At 39.2% G+C, this 26,801-nt stretch overlaps 5 protein-coding genes across 5 annotated transcripts; all 5 read left to right on the forward strand.

Annotated features, from left to right (window-relative positions):
* Positions 1–2,122: 2,122 nt before the first annotated feature.
* On the forward strand, positions 2,123–3,082 carry LOC137196250 (odorant receptor 131-2-like). The gene has a single exon (XM_067609122.1). It carries the CDS (start codon positions 2,123–2,125, stop codon positions 3,080–3,082), a length of 960 nt encoding a protein of 319 aa, XP_067465223.1.
* A 6,750-nt stretch (positions 3,083–9,832) lies between these two features.
* On the forward strand, positions 9,833–10,786 carry LOC137196251 (odorant receptor 131-2-like). Its single transcript, XM_067609123.1, has one exon. It carries the CDS (start codon positions 9,833–9,835, stop codon positions 10,784–10,786), a length of 954 nt encoding a protein of 317 aa, XP_067465224.1.
* A 5,994-nt stretch (positions 10,787–16,780) lies between these two features.
* Positions 16,781–17,849, forward strand: LOC137196252 (odorant receptor 131-2-like). Its single transcript, XM_067609124.1, has one exon. The coding sequence runs from the start codon at positions 16,887–16,889 to the stop codon at positions 17,847–17,849; it is 963 nt and encodes a 320-aa protein (XP_067465225.1). The 5' UTR covers positions 16,781–16,886.
* Positions 17,850–22,109: 4,260 nt separating this feature from the next.
* On the forward strand, positions 22,110–23,072 carry LOC137196253 (odorant receptor 131-2-like). Its single transcript, XM_067609125.1, has one exon. It carries the CDS (start codon positions 22,110–22,112, stop codon positions 23,070–23,072), a length of 963 nt encoding a protein of 320 aa, XP_067465226.1.
* A 1,074-nt stretch (positions 23,073–24,146) lies between these two features.
* Positions 24,147–25,073, forward strand: LOC137195086 (odorant receptor 131-2-like). Its single transcript, XM_067607154.1, has one exon. It carries the CDS (start codon positions 24,147–24,149, stop codon positions 25,071–25,073), a length of 927 nt encoding a protein of 308 aa, XP_067463255.1.
* Positions 25,074–26,801: the final 1,728 nt, after the last annotated feature.

The raw sequence follows: 26,801 nt of genomic DNA on the forward strand, positions 1-26,801 counted from the left end.
CACGCTAAAATATTAGCAACCCGTAAGATCTCACAGCAAGTTACAAACTTTATGTACATTCGTAGTTAGCTAACCGTAAGCAGCAATATCCTGGTTAGGCATGCCAACAGTTAACCACCAAGATTACTTTTGACCAGTTACACATGTCGGTCTATAGCTTAATTTGCATAAACACACTGCTAATGGCTGGACAATTACATGCTCACAACATCAGATTTGTAAAACTGGCTCCTACATGGAGTGTTGCAATACAAGTTGTTTGTAGCATTAATGTTGCTAGGCTAGCGAGTGTCATAAAGTCTGTTTATAGTGAGGGTGTTAGAGTCAGTCAGCTCTAAAGGTGTTTTGTTAGTCCAGTTTAACCTGCAGGAGTTTCTGAAGTCTTGTGTAGTGTGTTTTTCTGCCATGGAGGAAATAAATTCATGACAAGTAAAAACGAGTCCAAAGCATCTTCTGACGTCTCTACTGCAGAAACAGAATATGTCAAGCTGCCAAATACAACTGTGACAGATGATAAGGAGCTCAAAAAGATAAACAGGCAGTCTGATAAATGCTAACAGCTGGAGAAAATAATTTTATTGTCCAGTGTTAAGCCACTTGTGTTTATCACATGACGTTGTTAGCTAATGTTAGCTTGCGTGCTAGCTGTTAATGTCATACATATATTTGTGGGAGTGGGAGAAATCTTGTGCTACTGTTAATGTCCAACATGATGACGGAGACATTAGGTAACGTTAAGTCTGTTTATTTGCTGCGTCGCATGTAGTTTTAAGTGGAAAATCTGCAGCTCTCATTTAAGGGCACAACGGCCAGTTCATAACAGGGCATAGCAAACCGGCCGTGTGGGTAATTAATTTTAGAAGGGGCTTTACAGCCACACTCCGGGGCATCCATGGCACTGGCTGTTTGGCTGTGGTATAATTCCTGCTCTGTGATAGAGATATAGAACTTAAGACTGTTCCCTTCAAAGAGACTGTCATCCTTTGATGTCAATGTACTGTTTGCCAGCATCTCCACTAGGGCCACGGAAGTGGATATTAAATAGCAGCTAACACAGGACCTCAGCTGGCAAATTAGAACCAACCTGAACTTGTGTCAGATCATCCGACTACTAAAGCTGTGCTGTGATAGCATGTTTGTGAACAAATGGGATTTTTATGAACAAACTATAGGAACAGCCCTTGTGGCCCTTGTAGCTAACTTGCACATAAAATATTTCCTTAACAACAGCTTCTCCTGCCCTGTAGTGCCATCTATAAGCCTGTTGTACTTGGATATAAACAGGGCCAATATGTCCTTAAGCTCTTAATAATTAATGTTTGCACTTCTTTACAAGTTGGTGAATCAAAGACTATAAACCTTCATAAATTTTCCGTCAAGAGTCACTCAGTGGTGAAGTTGTTCTCTACTGGGGTCTCTTGGACGAGGCCCTTATTTCTTACTCAGTTCCCTTTTGGGATGTGCAACTGTTGTCAGATGGGTTGTGACAACCTCTTTCTATCCTGTAGAACTGATGGGGTTGAATTTTCTGTCCATCACAAAGGACAAGGGGGAAACTGTCTTTGTTGACTAACCTTTTTAAAGGAAGATCATCATGCCCTCACTCAGGTCATGAGTTATTCATCCACAGACCCTCTTTTTACAATTATTATAATAAAACATCAATAACAACAACAAAAATAAACAATACCACACTACTCATAATTCTATCATGTTGTATGATGTAATTCCTCTCACATTATTTACCAATTCCCTGGTCCATGTCATCATGTCTCCCATAACGGCACTCAGCATTTTTTACAACACTATTACTTACATGTGAAGGTGTCAGGTGAAGTGGGTGTGAGGACTGAGCTCATATAGTCTGTGAAAGCAGGCAAACGCTGCAGAGCAGCACTGCCGACACTGAAACAAACAAGGCCTCTAACCTACTAACTGTCTGCACAGGATAAATGTATGTGGATGATTCAGATTTTTGCATGTGAACTCATCAACAGGTATCTGTGCTCCAAATACAAAGGATCTTCACTCTTATGGGAATACAAACTGTACAAGATTCATTGTGCCTTTTTACTTCAATAACATCAACAGTTTCATATTTTTTTTCACAGGATTCTCTAATATGTTGTACGCAAATCAGTCGCAAACCAACATCACTGTTGGACTGCAGTATCAGGAGCTACTGGGAACAGTGTTGTTTGCCATTCTGACTTCAGTGCCATGCTGTGTGTGTCTTTCCATTAATGGGACCATGTTATTCACTTTGAGGAGTAAACCTGTGTTTCGAGAGACCTCCCGTTACATTCTTCTGTATAACCTCCTTTTTGCAGACACTGTACAATTGGCACAGAGTCAGTTAATGTACATTCTGGCTGTTTGTAGATTAAGGCTGACATATCCTGTGTGTGGTTTTCTCACCATGCTCGCCAGTCTCACAAATAAGATCTCTCCTCTCACACTGGTGTTGATGTCTCTGGAGAGATATGTAGCTGTGTGCTACCCACTGAGGCATGCTACCATCATCACTATCAGAAACACAGGGGTGGCTGTTATTGTGGTTTGGGCATTTAGTTCAGTAAATGTCCTCACTCAAGTTTTATTGATGTTAAATTTTTATTTTGAAAACCCAGAGATCCTGCAGATGGCAGACTTTTGTGGCAAAGACAGTGTGATGCTTGATCCAATATCAGATGTTTATGATAAAGCCTACACTTGTTTTTTGTTTATATCAGCCGCTATGGTAGTCACTTGCTCCTATGTTGGTGTGATGATAGCAGCCAGATCAGCCTACACAGACAAAGCTTCAGCCCATAAGGCACGTAACACACTGCTGCTGCACCTCGTGCAGCTGGGCCTCAATCTTTCCTCAACTATACACAACCCATTGCTTATAGCTATCTCAAAAATCCTAGACAGGATAACAAGTGTGCGCATACAGATTGTCCTTTATGTGTGTATTATCATCCTTCCCAGATGTCTGAGTGCTCTAATCTATGGAATCAGAGACCAGACCATCAGACCTGTTCTCATATACCATCTGTATCATCTGTGCTGTCAGTGGAGACGCTCACTGTTTCTCTAAGTTGTCCAAGCCAAAGCTAAAATCTGCATACTTATCATTTCCTAAATAATGTTGTTTGTACTCTATGCATTGTCTCTGTGCACTGCATGTTGGCACCTATGGCACCTTTATGGCACCTATTCATGTTTTTCTCTCCTTGCCAGATCTTTTCTTTTGTAGTATTAACTCTCAGATGTAGGTCGCCTTAGATAAAATTGTCTGTTAAATGAAATTCTAACATTGTGTAACATCCCAGCAAACATTATTTGGACGGTGACATCATGTCTCTGGCCAAAAATGGTTCTGGTCAGAGACCAAAAACAGCACATGAAAAGCAAATCATGAAATTCAAGTAAAATTGCTTTTTAGTGGATGTTGGCACATATTTGGAATACAGATATGCATGTCTAGGTGTCAGTTTCTCCTAATAATTTGGTTTTAAAACTGTTGTGAGCAGACGGTCACATGGTGTCATTCTTTCAATGTTTAATAAAGGTCCACCTGGACCTGACTTCCAAAACCCTTCAAATACTTCTCAGAGTTTTGCTGTGCGACACTGTGGGTTTTTTGTTTTGTATTTTTTATACAAAAGCTTTTTTTTCACATGAATTGGTTGTGAGTAGTTTGTCCCAGAGACTTCCTCTCCACATAGAACAACATTGGGCATTATAAGTTTTTAACAGTTTAGCAGTGCCGTGGGCTTTATTTGGGTTGATAAAAGTTTTGAATGTTTTATTGTTGAGTCACATATCTTCATCATGGATGTATTATCTTCATATTTTTGATATGAGCATAGCATCATCTCACAAGAATACATGTTGTTCAGCACGAGAGTTGAAAGCTGAGGATGTGCAGTGCTGCTTGCTTGGAAAAGCAACAGGAACAAGAGGATAGAAATGTGCAGAAATAATACTGTTGAATAAGTTTGCTTTTATGTTGGCATGTATATTCTATAATGCTCATGTTGATAAAGAGTTCAGTGACTTTGAGCCTCTGTTTTCCTCACAGAGATTTGATGAGGACTGTCAGCAGTTGTTTGACATCCTGGAGTGAACATTAGCATTGGCCTTCTGCAGCCACTGGAAACTGAAGGAAAGTGCATCAAATGGAATTAAAAGTTAAAAATTCAAATTTTCAGATTATCTACAAGAAGCTTTACTTTTGCTAATCATCTTTTTCTGTGACGTTTATCCAAATAAAATACTGTTGCACGTCAATATTGACGCAGTGTGTTTCTGACAAATGATGCATATGTCTTGTATTAAAGTGTAACTACACCTGTAGGTCTGACCCTAACTCCACCCATTGCATAATTTTAAAAAATGCTGAAAAAGTGGGCGAAGGGCTGAGAGGGGGCCAGGAGGGGCTGAGGAGAGGAGAGGGAGGGGAGGGGGGAGCGTAGCTGTGTGAGGCAGGAGGGCAGGAGTTGCTCAGTGACATATAATTATAATAATAATTAAAGCTGCAAGCAGCGATGATCAGGCCCTCGCACCTTTGCACACGTCGGGGCGAGGCGCAGTCGAAGGGCTGCTGTCATGGGCATGTAGATGTCTTCAGACCCGGGTTGTTTTCAGACAGTGCAAGAAGGAGATAAACATCACTTCCTTTGTCCACTATCTTGCCTGCTGCCGGGGCTGTGTCGTTGAAATTTTGTAGGGGGCGCTATTCAGCCAGTTTGCATCACTGACTGAATATTGGCATGTAGACGTGTTCAGGCCAGGACTGTTATCAAATGTGAAGTTTCAGGCAGATCTGACCATGTACACTGAAGTTATAGCAATTTCCTCTGTAATGGCGAAACATCAAAACTCAACGCCACACCATGGCCACACGCTTTAACAACAGCTAAATCTTTTGATAACTTTTGATCACAAACTAGTCTAGATGACACACACTGATTTTGAAGTTGTTAGGATGAATTCTGTAGGAGGAGTTTGTTAAAATACAAAGTATGCAAAATTGCCAAAATTGAGCACTAAATTCAAAATGGCCAACTTCCTGTTGGGTTTAAAGTATGGGTCCAAGAGACTTTTTTGTGCATCCTAGCATGATACATGTGTTACTGATTTTTGTACATGTAGGTTTAACGTGGTGCGGGGGCTGCTTCGTTGAATTATTGCAGGGGGCGCTGTTGAGCCATTCTGCCACACTCATGCCTGCCACCTATACAATATTACAGACTTTAAGATCTGCCATGTGTGTGCAAAGTTTTGTGAGTTTTAAAGCATGTCTAGCCCCTTAAAAACAGCTTCCTATTTTGTGGCAAAGAATGTGTCACTTTGGCAATGGTGTTTGATTATGGGTCATGAGCTGCAGAATGTAGCATCACCAAGGTCTTACATCATAGCTGAGTCAATTTCAGGTGCATCGGCCAAATTTACTAGAAGTAATTAGACAAAGTATGATGCATGTTACTTCATGTTGACAGTAGGTGGCGCTATGACTGTCACTAAATATGGGCCTGTACATGTCTTCAGACGGGGACTTTTAACAAGCATATGAAATTTGGAAAAGATCAGACCATGTGGAGTCATGTTATAAGGCTTTGAAATTTCAGGGCGAGACATGAAAATTCGCTACATCGTCATGGCAACACCTTTCGACAAAAAGTCACTAACTTCAGAATATACAATCTCCAAGGTCTTAAGGCTATTCTGAGTAAATTTGAGGTGGATCCGATCACCGTGCTACCCACAGGGCCTCAGAGCGTAAAATATGTAGCTTCCTATTGCCAGTAGGTGGCGCTATGACACAGATCCAATATTGACACATGGATCTGTTCAGGAATCTGTTCTCTTTTCAAGCACAAAAGATTTGGGTCTCTTGGGATCATGTATGCCAGAGTTATGGACAATTTTCATGGTGAAGGATCGAAAGTTTTCATCTCCAAGGTCTGTGGATCATACTGACTGAATTTGAAGTTGCAGAGGTCAAATCTCTAGGAGGAGTTCATTAACGTATGCGGGCTGGAAATGGCAAAATCGGCGCCAAAATTGCAACTTTGATCCAAAATGGCCGACTTCCTGTTGGACTTAGGGTATGGTTCCTAGAGACTTTTTGGTGCATCTGGTCATGATATATATGCACACCAAATTTCATTCTTCTACGACAATCTGTATCGAGGGGCTCAATTTTCTTAATTTTCTAGGGGGCACTATTGAGCCATTTTGCCCCGCTCATGTTTGCAACCTACAAAACATTAAATTTTTCGCCACCTCTGATGTATGTGCAAAGTTTAACAACTTCTCATGCACGTTTAGGCCCTAAAAATGCATTTGTTTTGGAAGAAGAATAATAATAGAGAAAAATTCCTTCAATTACAAGAGGGCCTTCACACCGCTAGGTGCTCGGGCCCTAATAATAATAATAATAAGAGGAAAACAAACGACATATAAATGACATTTAAACAAGCCAGAAGTCAGAGCTGGAAACCACAAAAACAACAGAAATCCTCCTGACATCTTGCCCTGCAGCTCTTGAAAGGCACAATATATAATTTCTGCTGCTAGGTGTCTCTCAATCAAAACAATAACAAAAGACGGAGTTTGATGACGTTATGAAGTAGCATGGGATAATGGGAGTTGTTGTCTTTATTGTTAAACAACCAGCTTCTTCGAGTTAGGATTACTTCAGTGTTCATCGTTCAGGATGTTTTTACCGGGAGCCGAATTATCCGCAGAGGTCTCTCTCTCTCCTCTCCAGAACAAACATACGCAGGGATTAAAACCAGTAAAAACACTGAATAAAGCAGTTTCATGTAAGAAAAAATCAGTGTTTTTCTGGTGCTGTTTGACGGGCACAGGATGTCTAGGAGGGGCTGCTAATTGAGCTGCTGCTAACATTTGCTCAGCTTGCTTCTCTGATAACTTAACATCCAGATGTCCGATGACTTAAATCCTTCATCCAGTTAAAAGATACAGTTAAAAATCACCACCATGTGGCTTAAAACTGAATAAAAGTCCATTTATGACAGTTTCTTGCGGACAACCACAACACCGATGTATTATCTTGTATGTGAATACTCTTTGGGAGATGCCATTGAGCTCACCTTGGACCAGCCCTTCGTTATGCTGCTATAGGCCTAGACTGCCAGGGGACTTCCCATGATGCACTGAGCTCCTCTCTCCTCCTCCTCCTCTCCATCTGCATTCATGTAACATCAATGCATGTCACTAACTTGGCTTCTTCCCCAGAGTTTTTTGTGCTTTCTCATCTCACAGGAAACCCTGGATTGCAAGCCAAGCCTTCGCGGTCCTGTTGGCGTCCTTCCCTGGCTATTGCTACTGCTGTTGCTGCTGTTATTGTTATTGTTATGATTCTTGTTATTCTGTCCCCCGCCCCCTCCTCTCCCTCTTTCTGTCTCTCTGTCAAAGCAGATGGCCGCCCACCAAGAGCCAGGTTCTGCTTGAGGTTTCTACCCGTTAAAGGGGAGTTTTTCCTTACTGTTGTCGCCAAGTGCTGCTCATGGGGGAATTGTTGGGTCTCTGTAAATTGAAGAGTACGGTCCAGACCTGCTCCATGTGAAAAGTGCCCTAAGATGACTTTTGTTGTGATTTGGTGCTATATAAATAAAAATTGATTGATTGATTGATTGATTGATTGATTGATTGATTGATTGATTGATAAATCTGTTCCCAGATCCTGTTCCCAGGTATTTTTGATTTGGGTTGGGAGACTTAGATTAGCCAAGCCCATCGACCCACAAATAATTGAGTTGACCTTCCTTTGGTTAGGATCCATAGTCAGAAGGATGTCAATCCAGGTTTCAGGGGGGCGGCTGGGGAAATGAGGAAACTGTTAAATCTCTAATTTGGAGCCAGTGTTTTCTAAGTGCTTTCTAAATTGGATCCATATTTTGAGAGAGCAAGTCACAACTGGACTGGTGTTAACAAATGTAGAAGGGAGGGGAAGCTTTTCCATAAAACACAAATTTTTATTTGGTAAAAGCAGTTAGGTGACATACATGTACATTATCATAAACAAAAGTTACTATATTGTAACTGGAGTTCAGAGCAAAGACAGAGCTCTCTACTGGACTCTATGGATAATACTCTTCTCCAATCACATGCAAGCAATCACCCACTGAATTTTGCATGTACATAGCCAGTCAATCAGGGTGCACCTACCGATGTATCTCACACAGTATATAAGGAAGTGCTTCGTTGCTGCTCTCATTCAGAAACCACTTCAGCGGACGGCATAGGAGCAGGTCCATAAGTACAGGACTCCTCCTGTGTTTACAGAACTAGGGTTACGTTATGGTAACCTTCATTCTATCGCACTCAGGTTCCGCCCCCTACTGGACTCTATGGGTACAGCAGAGCCCGATGAATGTTCGCCCTGCCACGACATGTCATCAGACTGCCTCACTGAACCCAAGTGACTATAGGTTAGTCACCGCGGCCCTCCTACTACTTTACAATTCCAGCTGAGAGATGGCCCCTTTTCCACCAGATACTCTAGAAACGAGAGAATCTCTCCTTTCCTCACACCAGTGTTGGAATCCCAACCACTTTGCAAGCAATAGTGGATCCTGCTCTCACTGCTTGGATGGTCTGCACCACCTGCACATACAGTCCAGCCTGCATCAGCCTGTCTCTCTCTGAAGCCAAGCCTGGAGAGGTTGCCCATTTTGGGTGGCCTCCTGTGACAGGGCCCCTCAGACTTGGGGGATGGACCAGGGCTGGGCTGCCAACATCTGGGGCATTTCTGCATAATACTGCATGACACAAACTTCAAGGCTAAACAATGTCGTATGCAAATGGAAACATTAAAAATGGTAATTATAATGTGTAAGTAAAGGAATTACAAATTATGACAGCCAAATATAATAAATTATTGTTCAGTAAAGTTGTTAAAAGTTTAATGTGGCTCAAACAGTCTTCCTATGATCAGGGAGAAACTGTCTGACAGGGCAATCACTGACACAATAACAACTACAAGGTGACCTGACCTTAAACCCAATGGAGATCAATAAATCATTCACGTTTTTATGTCCCCAAATGACACAAAATGTCAAAGTTTGTTCTTGGATCAGATGCAATTTTAGACTTTGTCAGAAAGTGGAAAGCAGAAATTGGACCGTAGTTTAACAACAGAGGATTTATCAGAAACCATTCAGAGTATACAAAGTGGAAAAATAGGATAATTGCATTACTATGGAAGGTCAAGGGTCAAGGACACTTTTATCATTTCCCTCAGGAGAAAATTGTCTTGGATAAAGGGGATGGATAATAATAAAGGGAACTTGAGGCACTATTAGAACACCTGTTGTATGAATATGAGTGGTTATAGTTTTAATGAACTACATAGACCTCCAGGTGTAATGCTTTCATGGCCATGTTTAAAACAGTCAAAAGCAAAAACCCTTACAAAACCACAAGAGAGCAAATATAATTGACACTACATTTCTAATAATTACTTCAAATTGGGTAGATGCTGTAGACATAATGACATGGATCAGTGTATCACGTGTATCAAGTGTATCACGTGATTGTGTAATGTGAAATGAATGTGAGGAGAGAGCTTATAAACAATATGTGAGGGCAGGCAAACCCTACAGACCAGCTCTGCTCACAGGGACATAAGCATGCTCTCTAACCTGGTAATGTATGTGGATGAATTTGGGTTTTGCATGTGAACTCAGTGTTATTCTCTGCTCTAAAGGTGACATATCTTTGCTGTTCTAGGAATACAAACAAGAATAGTTTGGTTTTTGCAGTCCTCATCAACAGATTAATATTTTGCATGTCTCTTGGATGCTTTTCTAAAATGTCAAATGCTTCTCAATCGCTGACCACCACCACTGTTGGACGGGGATTACTGGAAAGAGTGATGTTTTGCACTCTGACCACCGTACCATGCTGTGTGTTCCTCTTCATTAATGTGACCATGTTATTCACCTTGAGGAGTAAATCTGTGTTTTGTGAAACTTCACGTTACATTCTTCTGTATAACCTGCTATTTGGAGACACAGTACAGATGGCAGTGAGCCAGTTACTGTACATCATTGCTGCTTTTAGATTAAGGCTGACATATCCTGTATGTGGTGTTCTTGTCATGCTCACCAGTCTCACAATTGAAATATCTCCTCTCACACTGGTGGTGATGTCTCTGGAGAGATATGTAGCTGTGTGCTACCCATTGAGGCACACTATCATCATCACCATCAGAAACACAGGGCTGGCTATCGTTGTAGTTTGGACGCTCAGCTCATTAAATGTCCTCACTCGAGTTCTTTTGCTGTTAGATTTTCCATTTGAAGACCTGGAAAGTGAACAAATGAAAGATTTTTGTGCCATGGAAAACATGTTGCTTGGCCCCATGTCTGAACATTATGACAAAGCCCACACTTATTCTCTGTTTATATCAGCTAGTGTGGCAATCACCTCCTCCTATATTGGTGTGATAGTAGCAGCCAGGTCAGCCTCCACAAATGAAGCTTCAGCCAACAAGGCCCGTAACACACTGCTGCTGCATCTGGTGCAGCTGGGTCTCAGTCTCTCCTCAACTTTACACAACCCCTTTCTCAAAGCTATCGCAAAGGTCTTAGACAGGATAGTATTGGTGCGTATTCAAATTGTTATTTATGTGTGTGTTGTCATCTTTCCCAGATGTCTGAGTGCTCTCATCTATGGTCTCAGAGACCAAACCATCAGATCCATCCTTATATACCATCTATGCTGTCGAATGAAACTGAAAGCCAAGGCTGAGGTTGCACCTTAAGATACATGCAATGTATCCTAAAGGATATGTTCACTTTTTTCAAGTCTGTCTTAAAATAATATTCACATGCTCATAAGCACTGTAATCCCTTGTGGTCCCTTCCTAATGCAATTCAAATGTTATGGATGACTAAATCTAGAGTCTTCATTCTGTACAAAAATGCATTCTGTAGTTTAGCTGAAGCTAATATGAGATCTGAGTTAAATCAAGTGGCTATCTTCCAAGTTAGTCTTTTCAGTAAAGATTCCCTGGAAAGTGGGGTGATTTATAGAATGAAGTTTTGTGCAGAATGAGTGTTGTTGATTTTGTCCTCCCCATCTCTTCCATTGGAAACATGTTAAAAACATGGATCTCTGTGAGGTCACCATGAAGGGTAGGAAAAACAAACAAAAACATTTTTAATGTATATTTTGGCATATGAGAATTGTTTCAAGACCATTGTTTTATTGAAATATGGAATATGGAGTGAGAGGATTATATCTTAAAATGTTGAAGTGGGATTTGCTGCACTTGATATTTATGGTCGATGGTTTATAAATATTTCTGTTAAACAAAATAAAGTAATGTGATTTACCATTTAACCTTTAATAGATTATATATATGACAATTAGAACAAGGAACAGAAGAATAAGAACAGAGGACATGCTGTAATTCAAAAGTGAATAAAGTAAAATAAATATCTTCATCTCAATGTTAATTTCTGGACAAACAGTGCCTCTTATTATTTCAAGATTGACAGAATTTATTAATCTTATTAATAAATATTAATCTTACTCATAAGATCTAATTTTTGGTAATTTACTGTGGTTCTCTGGCTAGCTATATTTGTGCATTTACAAATTCAAAATATACAGTAAAATATAAGGGAATTAAGAACCTACTTTGATTTGTAATGTGTGCCCTTATATAACTAACACTCAAAATTAAGAGTACAATGTTTATTACTCACAACAGTTATCTTGCACCAGCAAGCAAATTCAATAAACAGAAAACACATTATTTTTAATGTTTTTACTGACTTTCAACAGTCAGTACAGTACCAACAGTACGAGACAAGAACATTTACAGACCTTCATCCCCTCCCTGCCCACCCTCACCCAACTCAGGTCATGAAACACCATTATTGGAAAACCAATAACAAAGGTAGGGGGTCAGAAAAAGGGTACAAGAAGACTTGGGGAAAAGACAGTTGGGGGTGGGGGGCAGGGTTGTTCAATCCTCTTCCATGTTTGGTGAAATGTTGTTGAAAAGGGTTCCAGGTTTCTTGGAATGTTTTTTTCGAGCCCATGAGAGTTAATCTAAGTTTCTCAAATTTCATATTGGGGGGGGGGGGGGGCAGAATAACAACAATCATAACAATAACAATAAGTATAAGTAGCAATAGCCAGGGAAGGACGCCAACAGGACTGCAAAGGACTGCAAAGGCTCGGCCTGCAACCCAGGATTTCCTGCGAAATGAGAAAGCACAAAAACTCTGGGGAAGAAGCAAAGTTAGTGACATGCATTGATGTTACATGAATGCAAATGCATACAGATGAAGAGGGAGAGGAGGAGAGAGTAGCTCAGTGCATCATGGGAAGTCCCCCAGCAGTCTAGGCCTATAGCAGCATTATATAGAACTTCATTTAATCCGTCAATCGTGTGCTGGGGTAGAAGTGTGCTTCCATTTCAGTAGAATCAAATGTCTGGCCAGTAATGTCGTGAAGTCGCCAGGGCTTGCCACGTAGCAACAGGCCGGTACTAGGTGGCATGCCAAAAATGACAGATAAAGAATTAGGAGCAATATCCACATCATAAACCCAGTTTATGGTTTCAAATATGTTCGACCTGAAGGTTATTAACTTGGGACAACACCAGGATATGAGATTAGCAGGGGATTGTTTGCACAGATTGCAGGCATCAGTGACATTAGGATGTATTTTGGCCAGTCTGGTGCTAGTATAATGGATGCCTTGTAGAATTTTGCATTGAATTAACCCATGATGGGCACATATGGAGGAGGAATGGACCACGTCTAGAATATGGTCCCACTGTTCAATCAATAAGTCTGTTCCCAGATCCTGTTCCCAGGCGTTTTTGATCTGGGTGGGGAGACTTGGACTGGCCAAGCCCATGGACCCACAAATAATTGAGTTGACCTTCCTTTGGTTAGGATCCATAGTCAGAAGGACGTCAGTCAAGGTTTCAGGGGAGCAGTTGGGGAATTGAGGAAACTGTTTTTTGACAAAAATGTTCTGTGACAGCAGAAGATAGTTAAAAAATTTTTTGGAATGGCTGAGTCAAAGTCCTCATCTTAACCCTATAGAAATGCTGTGGAAGGACCTGAAGCGGGCATTTATGCAAAGAAGCTCACCAACATCCCTGAGTTGAGACTGTTCTGTGAGGAGGAATGGGCTGAAATTCTTCCAAGCTGACGTGCAGAGCTGATTAACAGTTACTGGAAACATTTGGTTGAAGTTATTGCTGCAAAAGGGGGTCACACCAGTTACTGAAAGCAAGGGTTCACATACTTTTGCCTTGTACAAATATGTAAGATTGTATAATTTTCCTTGATAAATAAATGAAAAAGTTTAAAGTTTAAAGCACATTTTGCGTACAACTAAGCAGCACATTAAGGCCATATCTAGACATCCCTTTGCCACCCCAGTTAAAAATTCCTACAACTGCAAACTAAAACCAAGAAATTGGCTCACATCACTCCAGTTCTCAGGTCTTAACACTGGCTTCCTATCTGTCAAGAACTGATTTTAAAATACTGCAGTTGGTTTATAAAGCACTGATTGGTTTAGGGCCAAAGCACATTTCTGATCTGCTGCTACGTTATGAAGCATCCGGACCTCTCAGGTCATCTGGGACATATATGCTCCACATATCTGAACAAACTCCCAGAAAACTGAAGGTCTGCTGCAACTCTACGTTCTTTTAAATCAAGACTGAAGACTTTTCTATTTGCCACTGCCTTTTCTTAAATAAAAAAAATTAATTTCTTACACTGCACTGTAACTTTTATTCCTGTATATTATTTGTCTTATTCTATTTTAGCGTGTTCTTATTTTCTATTCTTTTAGCTCTTTACTGACTGTTTTTGATTGTATTTAAGTGTCCTTATATTGTGTGTTTCTTTTGCATATTATCACCTTGCCTATGAGCTCTTTAAGATATGATGGTGCCTGACCATTAAGGGCTTTGTAAGTTAGGAGAAGGATTTTAAATTCTATTTTAGATTTTACAGGAAGCCAATGTAGCGAAGCTAAAATGAGAGAAATATGATCTCTTTTTCTAGTTTTTGTTAGTACACCTGCAGCTGCATTCTGGACCAGCTGGAGAGTCTTTAGAGACTTGTTAGGGCAGCCTGATAATAAGGAATTGCAATAATCCAGCCTAGAAGTAACAAATGCGTAGACTAGTTTTTCTGCATCTTTTTGGGACAGGATGTGCCTGATTTTTGCAATATTACGTAAGTGAAAAAAGGCAGTCCTTGAAAATGGTACCATCAATTCACACTGGGGTATGAATTGGTCTTCCCATCTTCCTGGCTCTTGAAGCTTGAAGGTGGTGTGGGTCACTGGTCTGGTTTGGTGACCATGCAGGAGATAGGGGTTCCTTATCTGATCCCTTTCTGTTTGCAGGGGGTTGTTTAGATGGTCTGATCAGTGAGGAGTTTGGGACTCTCAGTTATATATTATTGGGGCGTTGAAGAAAGAGCTGGTCTGTTGGCTTGTGCTGTCTGCCTTCAAACATGCAGTTTTACCCTATACTGACAAAGAGTCATAACTTTATTGATCCATGTATTCCTATACATTTGTAACTTGACCTTGCAAACTGAATATAAAACCTCATTTACAGTGTCAGATGTAAATATTTACATGGCTGAAGTTCCGTGTTCAATCTAATCTTTTATCCTAATCTGTGACTTCAACCTGAGATAGTTACATTCATACAATATCACAAACTGTACCAACAAACTCATGAAGGCATTTTACAAGAAACAATCCTCATTTTGTTATTTTGGTAACTTGGGGAGCATTCCTATGAAATCCCAGTATTAATATTAAATGTTTGACCCATCATTAGGCCGGTCAATATCAGACTGTGCTCTAATAAATCTACCAAACCCTCTGATACAACAGATACTCAGCTGCTTATTCAGGCATTATGCTGGTAATTAAAAGAACAAATATAAGTGATGGGGGACAAAATCCACAGTCCTCGTTTTGTGCAAAAAGTTAATTAAAAGTTTATGTTAAGCTAATTCTCTATGGTCTACTGTAGGGAATGTTAAGTGTTCAATATAGTGCATTCGAATCATAACTTTGGCTAGGTATTGCAACAGGAATATGTATTGTTTCTATAATTATTTATGGTCAGAACACATTTTGATTAAAAGTTTTCTGTCTTTTTTATTGTTTGCAATTTTGGGGACAAGGTCTATGATGATTGTTTATATATCTCAGTCTAATACCCATTTTACTGTATTTGAACATTAAGCCCACTACAATGGATTCCCAAATCCACAGCAACAACCAACAGACCCAGACTGTAACTGCCTTGACCAGCTACACGCCCAGCCAGAATATTTTCTCAAAATATGTGTGATTGGACGAGAGTATTACCCATAGAGTCCAGTAGGGGGTGGAGCCTGCATGAGATAGAACCAAAGTAACTGTTTTTGGAGCCAAAGAAGAGGAATTAAAAGTCAGCACTCAGCTTCAATCGATAATGTTAAAAACCACAAACTAAGCCACAAATCTTGGTGTAATCATGGACTCAGACCTGAATTTCAACAGCCACATTAAGACGATTACAAAGTCAGCTGAAGAATGTATCAAGGATTAAAAGACTTATGTCTCAACAGGATTTGGAAAAACTTGTCCATGAATTTATCTCCAGTAGACTTGACTAGTGTAACACCGTCTTTACATTTCTCCCTAAAAATATCGATCAGACAGCTGCAGCTGATTCAGAACGCTGCTGCTCGAGTCCTCACTAAGACCAAGACAGTGGATCATACAACTCCAGTTCTCCGATCTTTACACTGGCTTCCTGTCTGTCAAAGAATTGATTTTAAAATACTGCTGTTGTTTTATAAAGCACTGAATGGTTTAGGGCCAAAATACACTTTTGGTCTGCTGTTATGTTGTGAACCATCCAGACCTCTCAGGTCATCTGGGACATCTATGATCCACATATCTGAACAAACTCCCAGAAAACCGCAGGTCTTTAATGACTGTTTTTGATTGTATTTAAGTGTCCTTATATTGTGTGTTCCTTTTGCACATTGTCTCACCTTGCCTTGTTGCTAAATAAACTTGCCTTGTCTAGTTTGGCGTTGCCAGGCTAAGAAAAAGTATACTGGTATCCTAAATAATTTCCAACAACCATAACAGCAGTTGCATTAGAAGAGAATCGTTGTTACTTAGAGTTACAGCTTTGTATCTTGCAGTCAGGCCGGCAGGGTATGTGGACAGCAGGACAGACTCTAGAATGTACACAGTTATCTGCTGGACCAGCCACTTCAAAATAGCCTATTTTTATTAGAATCCTGGACTTTTTGTCAGGAGCAGACTGATTATCCACCTTAGTGTGGGCTGGACCGAGCTTCTGTACTGAATCTCCAGGCAACAGAATATTCAATGACATGAACTAGAGTATTGAGTAAAAATTGTAAAGGGATTACATCATCCATCACTGTTTAACATTACTGATCTAGTTACCATACTTACATGTCATGGTATGACATGAGGTGGGTGTGAGGATTGAGATCTCAAAATGCATTTAAGGCCAGGCAAACCCTGCAGATCAGTTCCTCCCACATGGACTCAAGCACGGCTTCTAACCTGTTAACTGTCGGCACAGGGAACATGTATGTGGATTATTTTCTATTTTACATGTGAACTCAACAGACATTTCTGCAAAGATGATGGGTTTTTACTGTTCTAAGGGTAAAACTGTTTAATTGTGCTTTTGTGTCATAATTGCATTGAAATGTTTTTTTGAGATCTTAAATGTGTTTTCCAGTTAGTCAAATTTACTGTATAACAGGGTAAAACCCTTCAGATATATCTCATTTTCACAGGGGTCCCATAAATGTCTCTCTAATATGTCATATGCAACTCCATCTCAGACCAACATCACTGTTGGACTGCAGTACCGAGGACTACTGGAAATGGTGTTGTCTTCTGCTCCAATTACAGTGGCATGCTGTGTGTTTCTCTTCATTAATGGGATCATGCTTTTCACCTTGAGGAGTAAGTCTGTGTTTAGGGAGACCTCCCGTTATATTCTTCTGTATAACCTACTTTTTGCAGACACTGTGCAGATGGCACTGAGCCAGTTACTGTATCTACTGTCTGCTTGTAGAATATGGCTGACCTATCCTGTATGTGGTGTTCTCGCCATGCTCGCTGATCTCACAAATGAAGTGTCTCCTCTCACACTGGTGGTGATGTCTCTGGAGAGATATGTAGCTGTGTGCTACCCACTGAGGCACGCTACCATCATCACCATCAGAAACACAGGTGTGGCTATTGTTGTAGTTTGGGTGTTCAGTTCACTAAATGTTCTCATCCGAGTTCTTTTGCTGTTAGATTTTCCATTTGAAGAACTGGAGAGCCTGCAGATGAAAGACTTTTGCTCTGACATAGCCATGTTTCTTGGCCCAATGTCTGATGATTATAACAAAGCCTTCACTTGTTTTCTGTTTGCATTAGCTGGTGTGACAGTAACTTGTTCCTATATTGGTGTGATGATAGCAGCCAGGTCAGCCTCCACAGACAAAGCTTCAGCCCATAAAGCTCGTAACACACTGCTGCTGCACCTGGTGCAGCTGGGCCTCAGTCTTTCCTCAACTGTACATGACCCATTGCTTATTGCCATGTCAAAATTCCTAGACAGAGTAGTACTTTTGCGCATCCAGAGTGTTCTTTATGTATGTATTATCCTGCTCCCAAGATGTCTGAGTGCTCTAATCTATGGCATCAGAGACCAGGCCATCAGACCCATCCTCATGTACCATCTATGCTGTCGATTGAAACTGCCAAGGCTGGGGTCTCACCCTACATGACATTGAATTATTCAAGCATTTTTTTCTTATTTTAAGAGATATATATTAATTTGAAAGTAAGAATAAAGTCTTTAATGTCTTTAAAATTAAAATACAGAATAAAATAATGTAGTATTGCAACAGTACTTTATATCCTTCCTGAATTATCTATACTCTGCACATACTGTATTTGAGTTCATTGTTTTTTAATTGTTGGCAAATGCAATATGCAGAAGTGATTTTAATATTTGTAGATATTTTAATGTATTCAAACACTTCACTCTACATCAACAAAGTCCCAACACTGTGGCAAAAAAAGTCCCCTTTCACTCAAAAATGTGTTCTTCTTATTCCTTCACTTGGATGTTGTTGTGAAGAATGATGTATGTGCAGTTTGTTTTCACATTCATCTGCTGAAAGTTTCTCTGTGCTCTGAGTATAAATAAATATAAGTTTTTAAAGTGTATTATTACAAGCATGATTTATGACACCACAACTAGTTTGGAGCCAGTCATGGTCCAATATGCAGTTTACACAAGTGTGATGTGGAAACTTGAAGCCTGCAGTGCACAAACACTGAGAATGGACTTTACAGTGAAGGTGGAGACATCTGGTGTCCAGTAGGAAAACTTTTGAGCCTCAAAATATTTGCATATTCATATTTAATAGAGAGAAGGAGTAGATGTCAGTTTATATATATATACTGTATATATTTACTATATTTTAATTGTGAATTTTATGTATATATTTATATCACCTGTCTTTTATGGTAGTTGTGTTTTTCTCATACATTGTATGGTTATTGATTTTTATCTTACCTTTTAACTTTGATTGTTATGAACAACAACACCAAGGTAACGTCAATAAATTGGCAATAAACCTGTTTCTGATTCTGATTTTAAGGACGTTTAACAAAGCATTTGCACTTTTTTGAGGAAAACACATCAGATACAAATATTACTCAAAGCAAATGATTTTTCTATAATTAATACACATCTGGAGGAGATTTTTAAAGAAATCCAAGTGAGGAGTTTTCAATGAAATGTTTGAATATTGTAAATTTATTGTCTATATAAAGTTCATTTAAGGTGGTAATTCCATTTTTACCCCAGATATTAGTTGTTCCATCAATAGACAGATATATATATATATAAGGTGGTGTGGGTAGTTTGCTTGTTGAAGTTACAGTGAGCTGTCTGGGCTCACTCATTCATGTGGAATTGATCCCGTTTTTAATTGAGTGATTGTTCAGTCACCTGTTGATGTTGTATGATTAGTGAATGAGTGTGCAGGAGGTCTGGCTGCTTTCTTCTGACAGTTTCTTTAGTTTGTTTTTAAGCTGAGCCGTATATTGAGAAATAAGCTTAAAGTAACTAGAATAACAAGTGTTAACTAGTGGTTTAACTGATCGTAGTTGATCCCTGATCCGTACGGATCGCCGCCTATGGTGCGGCAGGCATATGAACTGGGGATTAATTGCAAAATTTAACATCTCATTTCATACAAAGTAAACAAACTGCTGTAAGTACAAGTCATGGGCAGACAGTGTGTCGCTAACAGGGATTTTGAAGGATAACAATCAAACCAGCATCTAACGGGTCCGAAGTGACATCTGTAGGTATGTTTACCTGCTGTTTGATGTGCTGCAGCTGAGCAGCTAATTAGCATCTAGCTGCTTACTGATGTTAGCGGTGAATGTTTGTTTTGTGGCTTGTTCAACAAGCTGCAGGACAAGACGTGTGTTCATGTTTCTAAGTTATCATCAAGTTTTGATGATGTGGACAGAGGCTGTTTCAGACAAAGAGGAAGGTATCATGCCTCATATTGCAATAATTGAGCATTGAATATTTCATATATTTTATTTTAGTTTATTTAAACATTGGACATCTTAAATGTTGTTTGTCTTGAATGTTTTCATTTAAGATCATGGGCAAAAGTTCATTGCTGTTTCGTGCGATCAGTGTGTTACTGAATAAATAGAAAACAAAGTTTTATTTGTCTCCCCCCTTTTTTTTTTTGCTGATCCTAAAAATCCGATTCATGACTCAAATACTTGATACGATCCGAACCATGAGTTAGTGTTAACATGTCAACTTTGTGGACTATATTTTGTATGTCATGCACATAGATCAGAGTGTGTAAGTCATGTATTTGATACATGCATTAATACTTTCTGATGTGAACCTACACTTTTAGATCTGTGAATGTTTTTAGTGTTCAGTCTTTCTAGTATTCAGCACTGATATGAACCTGTATCACATTATAAGCTTTGGGGTACTTTATATATTTCTGTATACTAAGAAAATACATAGGAAACACGTGTAAATCATGTGATATCTTGTCTGTTTTTGATGAGAACATAAATCTGTTGTCACAATAGAACAATACTATAAACTTGAATTTCACTTTGTTGGTAAAATCACACATCTGAACCAGTCCATGGCTAAAATGAGCTCTTCTTTGTTTAGAAACAATATGTATATGCTAAAGGTCTTAAAAGAAGCAGCCTTTACACCATTCAGGGGTTTTTGTTTTTAAAAGCAAATAGTTTTATTGGCATATAAAATTGCCCCCCACCCCTCCGATTTCATCAGGTGGGGGACAATGATATAGTTTGATGCAGTATGTTGGTTTTCCTCCTGCCCTCCCCAATTTTTTGAGTCACCAGCCGCCACTGGTGTGGGAGTTGAATGCAACTCATTTTTGTAGGATACAGTAGAAAGGCCTATATACATACAGTACATTATATACAAATTTTGTATGAAGTTTGGTGTTATTATCATTTATTTTATAATAATTATAGGTCTTATATTTATAATTCAGTGGTGGGGATGACCTATGAGGGGAAGGGAAAAATGGAGTGAGGGTGACAGTTTAGTGATAAAGTGCTGCAGAAAAATACCATCAAAACTAAAATTTGTAGCTCTGTTTTTGCTTTATTAGGGCCCGAGCACCTAGCGGTTCGCTCACACTCTCCATTCAGATATAATGTATTTTTTTGTGTCCAGCTGCTTATTGTCTCTACACACCTGACAGTACACATTTCAATCAAACTTTGACCAGGTCATGTGGGTTAAAAGTCTTTACTTTTCTAAAAATAGACTTGATGAAAATCAGGAAATTAATTTGTTTTACACACAAACTCATCAGGGGTTTTCAATTTATTAATTGAAATTCAAGTGAATGGGCCAAAAACTTGCATCATTTTGATGACACAGGTGTGAGCAAGACAGACACGTCTTACACTGCAGAAAATTCACACCGTTGAGATTTGATGTTTCGCCATGACAGAGGAAGTCGCTATAACTTTATTGTAAATGCTCCAGTCTGCACCAAACTTCTCCCGGCCTGAACATGGCTACATGACAATATTCCATCAGTGATGAAAACTGGCTGAATAGCGCCCCCTACCAAATTTCAGCAAAGCAGCCCCAGTAGCAGGCAAAATAGTGGACAAAGGAAGTGATGTTTATCTCCTTCTTGCACTGTCTGAAAACAGCTTGGGTCTGAAGACATCTATATGCCCGTGACAGAAGCCCTTCGATTGCGTTGCGGCCTGACATGCACGGAGGCGTGAGGGCCCGTTCAACGCTGCTTGCAGCTTTAGTTAGAGTTCCAGCTTTGTATCTTACAGTCAGGCCAGCAGGGTATGTGGACAGCAGGACAGACTCTAGAATGTACACAGTTATCTGCTGGACCAGCCACTTCAAAATAGCCTATTTTTATTAGAATCCTGGACTTTTTGTCAGGAGCAGACTGATTATCCACCTTAGTGTAGGTTGGACCGAGCTTCTCTACTGAATCTCCAGGCAACAGAATATACAATGACATGAACTAGAGTATTGAGTAAGAATTGTAAAGGGATTACATCATCTATCACTGTTTAACATTACTGATCTCATGATATCACATGAAGTGGGTGTGAGGATTGAGATCTCAAAATGCATTTAAGGCCAGGCAAACCCTGCAGATCAGTTCCTCCCACATGGACTCAAGCATGGCTTCTAACCTGCTAACTGTCGGCACAGGGAACATGTATGTGGATTATTTTCTATTTTACATGTGAACTCAACAGACATTTCTGCAAAGATGATGGGCTTTTACTGTTCTAAGGGTAAAACTGTTTAATTGTGCTTTTGTGTCATAATTGCATCAAAATTTTTATGTTTTTTTGAGATCTTAAATGTGTTTTCCAGTTAGTCAAATTTACTGTATTGAAGGGTAAAACCCTTCAGATATATTATCTCATTTTCACGGGGGTCCGATAAATGTCTCTCTAATATGTCAAATGCAACTCCATCTCAGACCAACATCACTGTTGGACTGCAGTACCGAGGACTACTGGAAATTGTGTTGTTTTCTGCTCCAATTACACTGCCATGCTGTGTGTTTCTCTTCATTAATGGGATCATGCTTTCCACCTTGAGGAGTAAGTCTGTGTTTAGGGAGACCTCCCGTTATATTCTTCTGTATAACCTACTTTTTGCAGACACTGTGCAGATGGCACTAAGCCAGTTACTGTATCTACTGTCTGCTTGTAGAATATGGCTGACCTATCCTGCATGTGGTGTTCTCGCCATGCTCCTTGATCTCACAAATGAAGTGTCTCCTCTCACGCTGATGGTGATGTCTCTGGAGAGATATGTAGCTGTGTGCTACCCACTGAGGCACGCTACCATCATCACCATCAAAAACACAGGTGTGGCTATTGTTGTAGTTTGGGCGTTCTGTTCACTAAATGCTCTCATCCGAGTTATTTTGCTGTTAGATTTTCCATTTGAAGAACTGGAGAGCCTGCAGATGAAAGACTATTGCTCTGACACAGCCATGTTTCTCAGCCCAATATCTGATGATTATAATGAAGCCTTCACTTGTTTTCTGTTTGTATCAGCTAGTGTGACAGTAACTTGTTCCTATATTGGTGTGGTGATAGCAGCCAGGTCAGCCTCCACAGACAAAGCTTCAGCCCATAAAGCTCGTAACACACTGCTGCTGCACCTGGTGCAGCTGGGCCTCAGTCTTTCCTCAACTGCACATGATCCGTTGTTTATTGCCATTTCAAAAAACCTAGACAGAGTAGCCATTGTGCGCCTCCAGATTATTCTTTATGTATGTATTATCCTTCTCCCAAGATGTCTGAGTGCTCTAATCTATGGCATCAGAGACCAGACCATCAGACCCATCCTCATTTACCATCTATGCTGTCGATTGAAACTGCCAAGGCTGGGGTCTCACCCTACGTGACATTGAATTATTCAAGCATTTTTTTCTTATTTAAAGAGATATATATTAATTTGAAAGAAATATGAATGTCTTTAATGTCTTTAAAATGTAAATACTGAATAAAATAATGTAGTATTGCAACAGTACTTTATATCCTTCCTGAATTATCTATACTCTGCACATACTGTATTTGAATTCATTGTTTTTTAATTGTTGGCAAATGCAATATGCAGAAGTGATTTTAATATTTGTAGATATTTTAATGTATTCAAACACTTCAGTTCCAACACTGTTGCAAAAACTTAAAGTCCCCCTCCACTCAAAAATGTGTTCTTCTTATTACTTCACTTGGATGTTGATGTGAAGAATTATGTATGTGCAGTTTGTTTTCACATTCATCTGCTGAAAGTTTCTCTGTGCTCTGAGTATAAATAAATATGATTTATTAAGGTGTCTTATTATGAACATGATTTATGACACCACAACTAGTTTAGAGCCAGTCATGGTCCAATATGCAGTTTATACAAGTGTGATGTGGAAACCTGAAGCCTGCAGTGCACAAACACTGAGAATTTACTTTACAGTGAAGGTGGAGACATCTGGTGTCCAGTAGGAAAACTTTTGAAATTCAAAATATTTGCATATTCATATTCAAAAGAGAGATGGAGTAATAATAATAATAATGGTAATAAATTTTATTTATATAGCACCTTTCCTAACATAAAATGCAGCTCAAAGTGCTTTACAGAAAGAGGTGAAAACAAACAAAAAACAGATATTTAAAAATATTAAAAGAAAGGGATAAAAGAAATACAATAAACAATAAAAAAAAACTACAGTGATAAAAAGAGGTAATAAGATAAAAAGAGATAAAATCATGAGATAAGAAAGATAAAACAGGTAGTAAAAACAGTAAAGAGCAAATAAAAAGTTGAGTTAATTAAAAGCAAGACCATAAAATTAAGTTCTGAGCTGCTTCTTGAAAATATCAATAGAGGATATCATTTCAGTTAGTCAATTTTACTGTATAACAGGGTAAAACCCTTCAGATATATTATCTCATTTTCACGGGGGTCCGATAAATGTCTCTCTAATATGTCATATGCAACTCCATCTCAGACCAACATCACTGTTGGACTGCAGTACCGGAGACTACTGGAAATGGTGTTGTCTTCTGCTCCAATTACAGTGGCATGCTGTGTGTTTCTCTTCATTAATGGGATCATGCTTTTCACCTTGAGGAGTAAGTCTGTGTTTAGGGAGACCTCCCGTTATATTCTTCTGTATAATCTACTTTTTGCAGACACTGTGCAGATGGCACTGAGCCAGTTACTGTATCTACTGTCTGCTTGTAGAATATGGCTGACCTATCCTGTATGTGGTGTTCTCGCCATGCTCGCTGATCTCACAAATGAAGTGTCTCCTCTCACACTGGTGGTGATGTCTCTGGAGAGATATGTAGCTGTGTGCTACCCACTGAGGCACGCTACCATCATCACCATCAGAAACACAGGTGTGGCTATTGTTGTAGTTTGGGCGTTCTGTTCACTAAATGTTCTCATTCGAGTTCTTTTGCTGTTAGATTTTCCATTTGAAGACCTGGAGAGCCTGCAGATGAAAGACTTTTGCTCTGACATAGCCATGTTTCTTGGCCCAATGTCTGATCATTATAACAAAGCCTTCACTTGTTTTCTGTTTGTATCAGCTGGTGTGACAGTAACTTGTTCCTATATTGGTGTGATGATAGCAGCCAGGTCAGCCTCCACAGACAAAGCTTCAGCCCATAAAGCTCGTAACACACTGCTGCTGCACCTGGTGCAGCTGGGCCTCAGTCTTTCCTCAACTGCACATGATCCGTTGCTTATTGCCATGTCAAAAAACCTCAAAAGAGTAGCAATTGTGTGCATCCAGAGTATTATTTATGTATGTATTATCCTTTTTCTAAAATGTCTGAGTGCTCTAATCTATGGCATCAGAGACCAGACCATCAGACCCATCCTCATGTACCATCTATGCTGTTGATTGAAACTGCCAAGGCTGAGGTCTCACCCTACATGACATTGAATTATTCAAGCATTTTTTTCTTATTTAAAGAGATATATATTAATTTGAAAGAAATATGAATGTCTTTAATGTCTTTAAAATGTAAATACTGAATAAAATAATATAGTATTGCAACAGTACTTTATATCCTTCCTGAGTTATCTATACTCTGCACATTGTTTTTTAATTGTTGGCAAATGCAATATGCGGAAGTGATTTTAATATTTGTATATATTTTAATGTATTCAAACACCTCACTCTACATCAACAGAGTTCCAACACTGTGGCAAAAACTTAAAGTCCCCCTACACTCAAAAATGTGTTCTTCTTATTCCTTCACTTGGATGTTGATGTGAAGAATGATGTATGTGCAGTTTGTTTTCACATTCAGCTGCTGAAAGTTTCTCTGTGCTCTGTGCTCTGAGTATAAATAAATATAATTTCAGAGTCATTAAAGTGCATTATTACAAGCATGATTTATGACACCACAACTAGTGGAGCCAGTCATGGTCCAATATGCAATTTATACAAGTGTGATGTGGAAACTTGAAGCCTGCAGTGCACAAACACTGAGAATTTACTTTACAGTGACGGAGGAGACATCTTGTGTCCTGTAGGAAAGCTTTTGAAATTCAAAATATTTGCATATTCATATTCAATAGAGAGAAGGAGTAGATGTCAGTTTATATATATATATATATATATATATATATATATATATATATATATATATGCTCATCGATTCTAGTTCTTAATGATTCTCAAAACCGATTATTTGAGAGGTAGGGTCAAACAGGCCACATGCTTATTTCGCAGAAAAAAACTTTTATTTTGAAAAAACTTTATACAAGTCATATTCATATTCATAATTGACTTCATATAGTTTATGGAACATGTAAATGAATTTGATACAGTTTAGTGTATTTACAGTTTGGTGTTCTTAAAAGACATGTGATTTAGTAATATTTTCATTCTATTTTTTTTTTATTCACTGTAGTGTAACTGTAACACTGAAACCAGATGAAATGACAACATGGCAAGTTGGCAACAGTCTAAAAACCAATTAATTTACAGTTTAGGGAGTTGCAGTCCATGTAGGTGTTGATGAGAGAGAAGTAGCAGTGCACTTTTCTTACGACCAAACCAAAATAACAAATTGCAACGAAGCCAAATAACAAATATAAAAAACTCAAACCCTGGTCCAGGCTAGAAGGTGTAAAAACTTCCAAAATTAAAAACAATTCTTGTTCAGAAAAATAATCATGTCTGCCTTCTCAGGCAGTATGCACAAGCTCTCGGCACAGACTGTGTCTCCCGCAGTGGGGAAAACCTGTTCACTGGGTGTGTAGGAGGCCTGGACACACAAATATGAAAAGGCCATGTCTGACGGTAAACGATACATCATTCACAGGTTCCACCACCAGGTAGCAGGGTTATCAGATGTAACAATTGATGGTATATCCTGATAGATTTGCATCTCCTTCTCTGCCTGGTCCTGGATGGACATGGACCTCTGCTGGGACGTCATCTTTTGTGTATTCTCATCGGCATAAAGCTCCTCCAGCGGAGACATTTTAGGTCTTTTGCAGGGAGGTGGTTGCTAAATTAATAAAGAACAGGCTTATCAGTAAAAAAGTAAAAACATCCATTAAAGGCATGATCATGATTAAGATTAAAAACATATCAAATATAATTCCAGCTACCATT

The sequence above is a fragment of the Thunnus thynnus genome, chromosome 13 (genome assembly GCF_963924715.1).
Source record: "Thunnus thynnus chromosome 13, fThuThy2.1, whole genome shotgun sequence".
Lineage (NCBI taxonomy): Eukaryota > Metazoa > Chordata > Actinopteri > Scombriformes > Scombridae > Thunnus > Thunnus thynnus.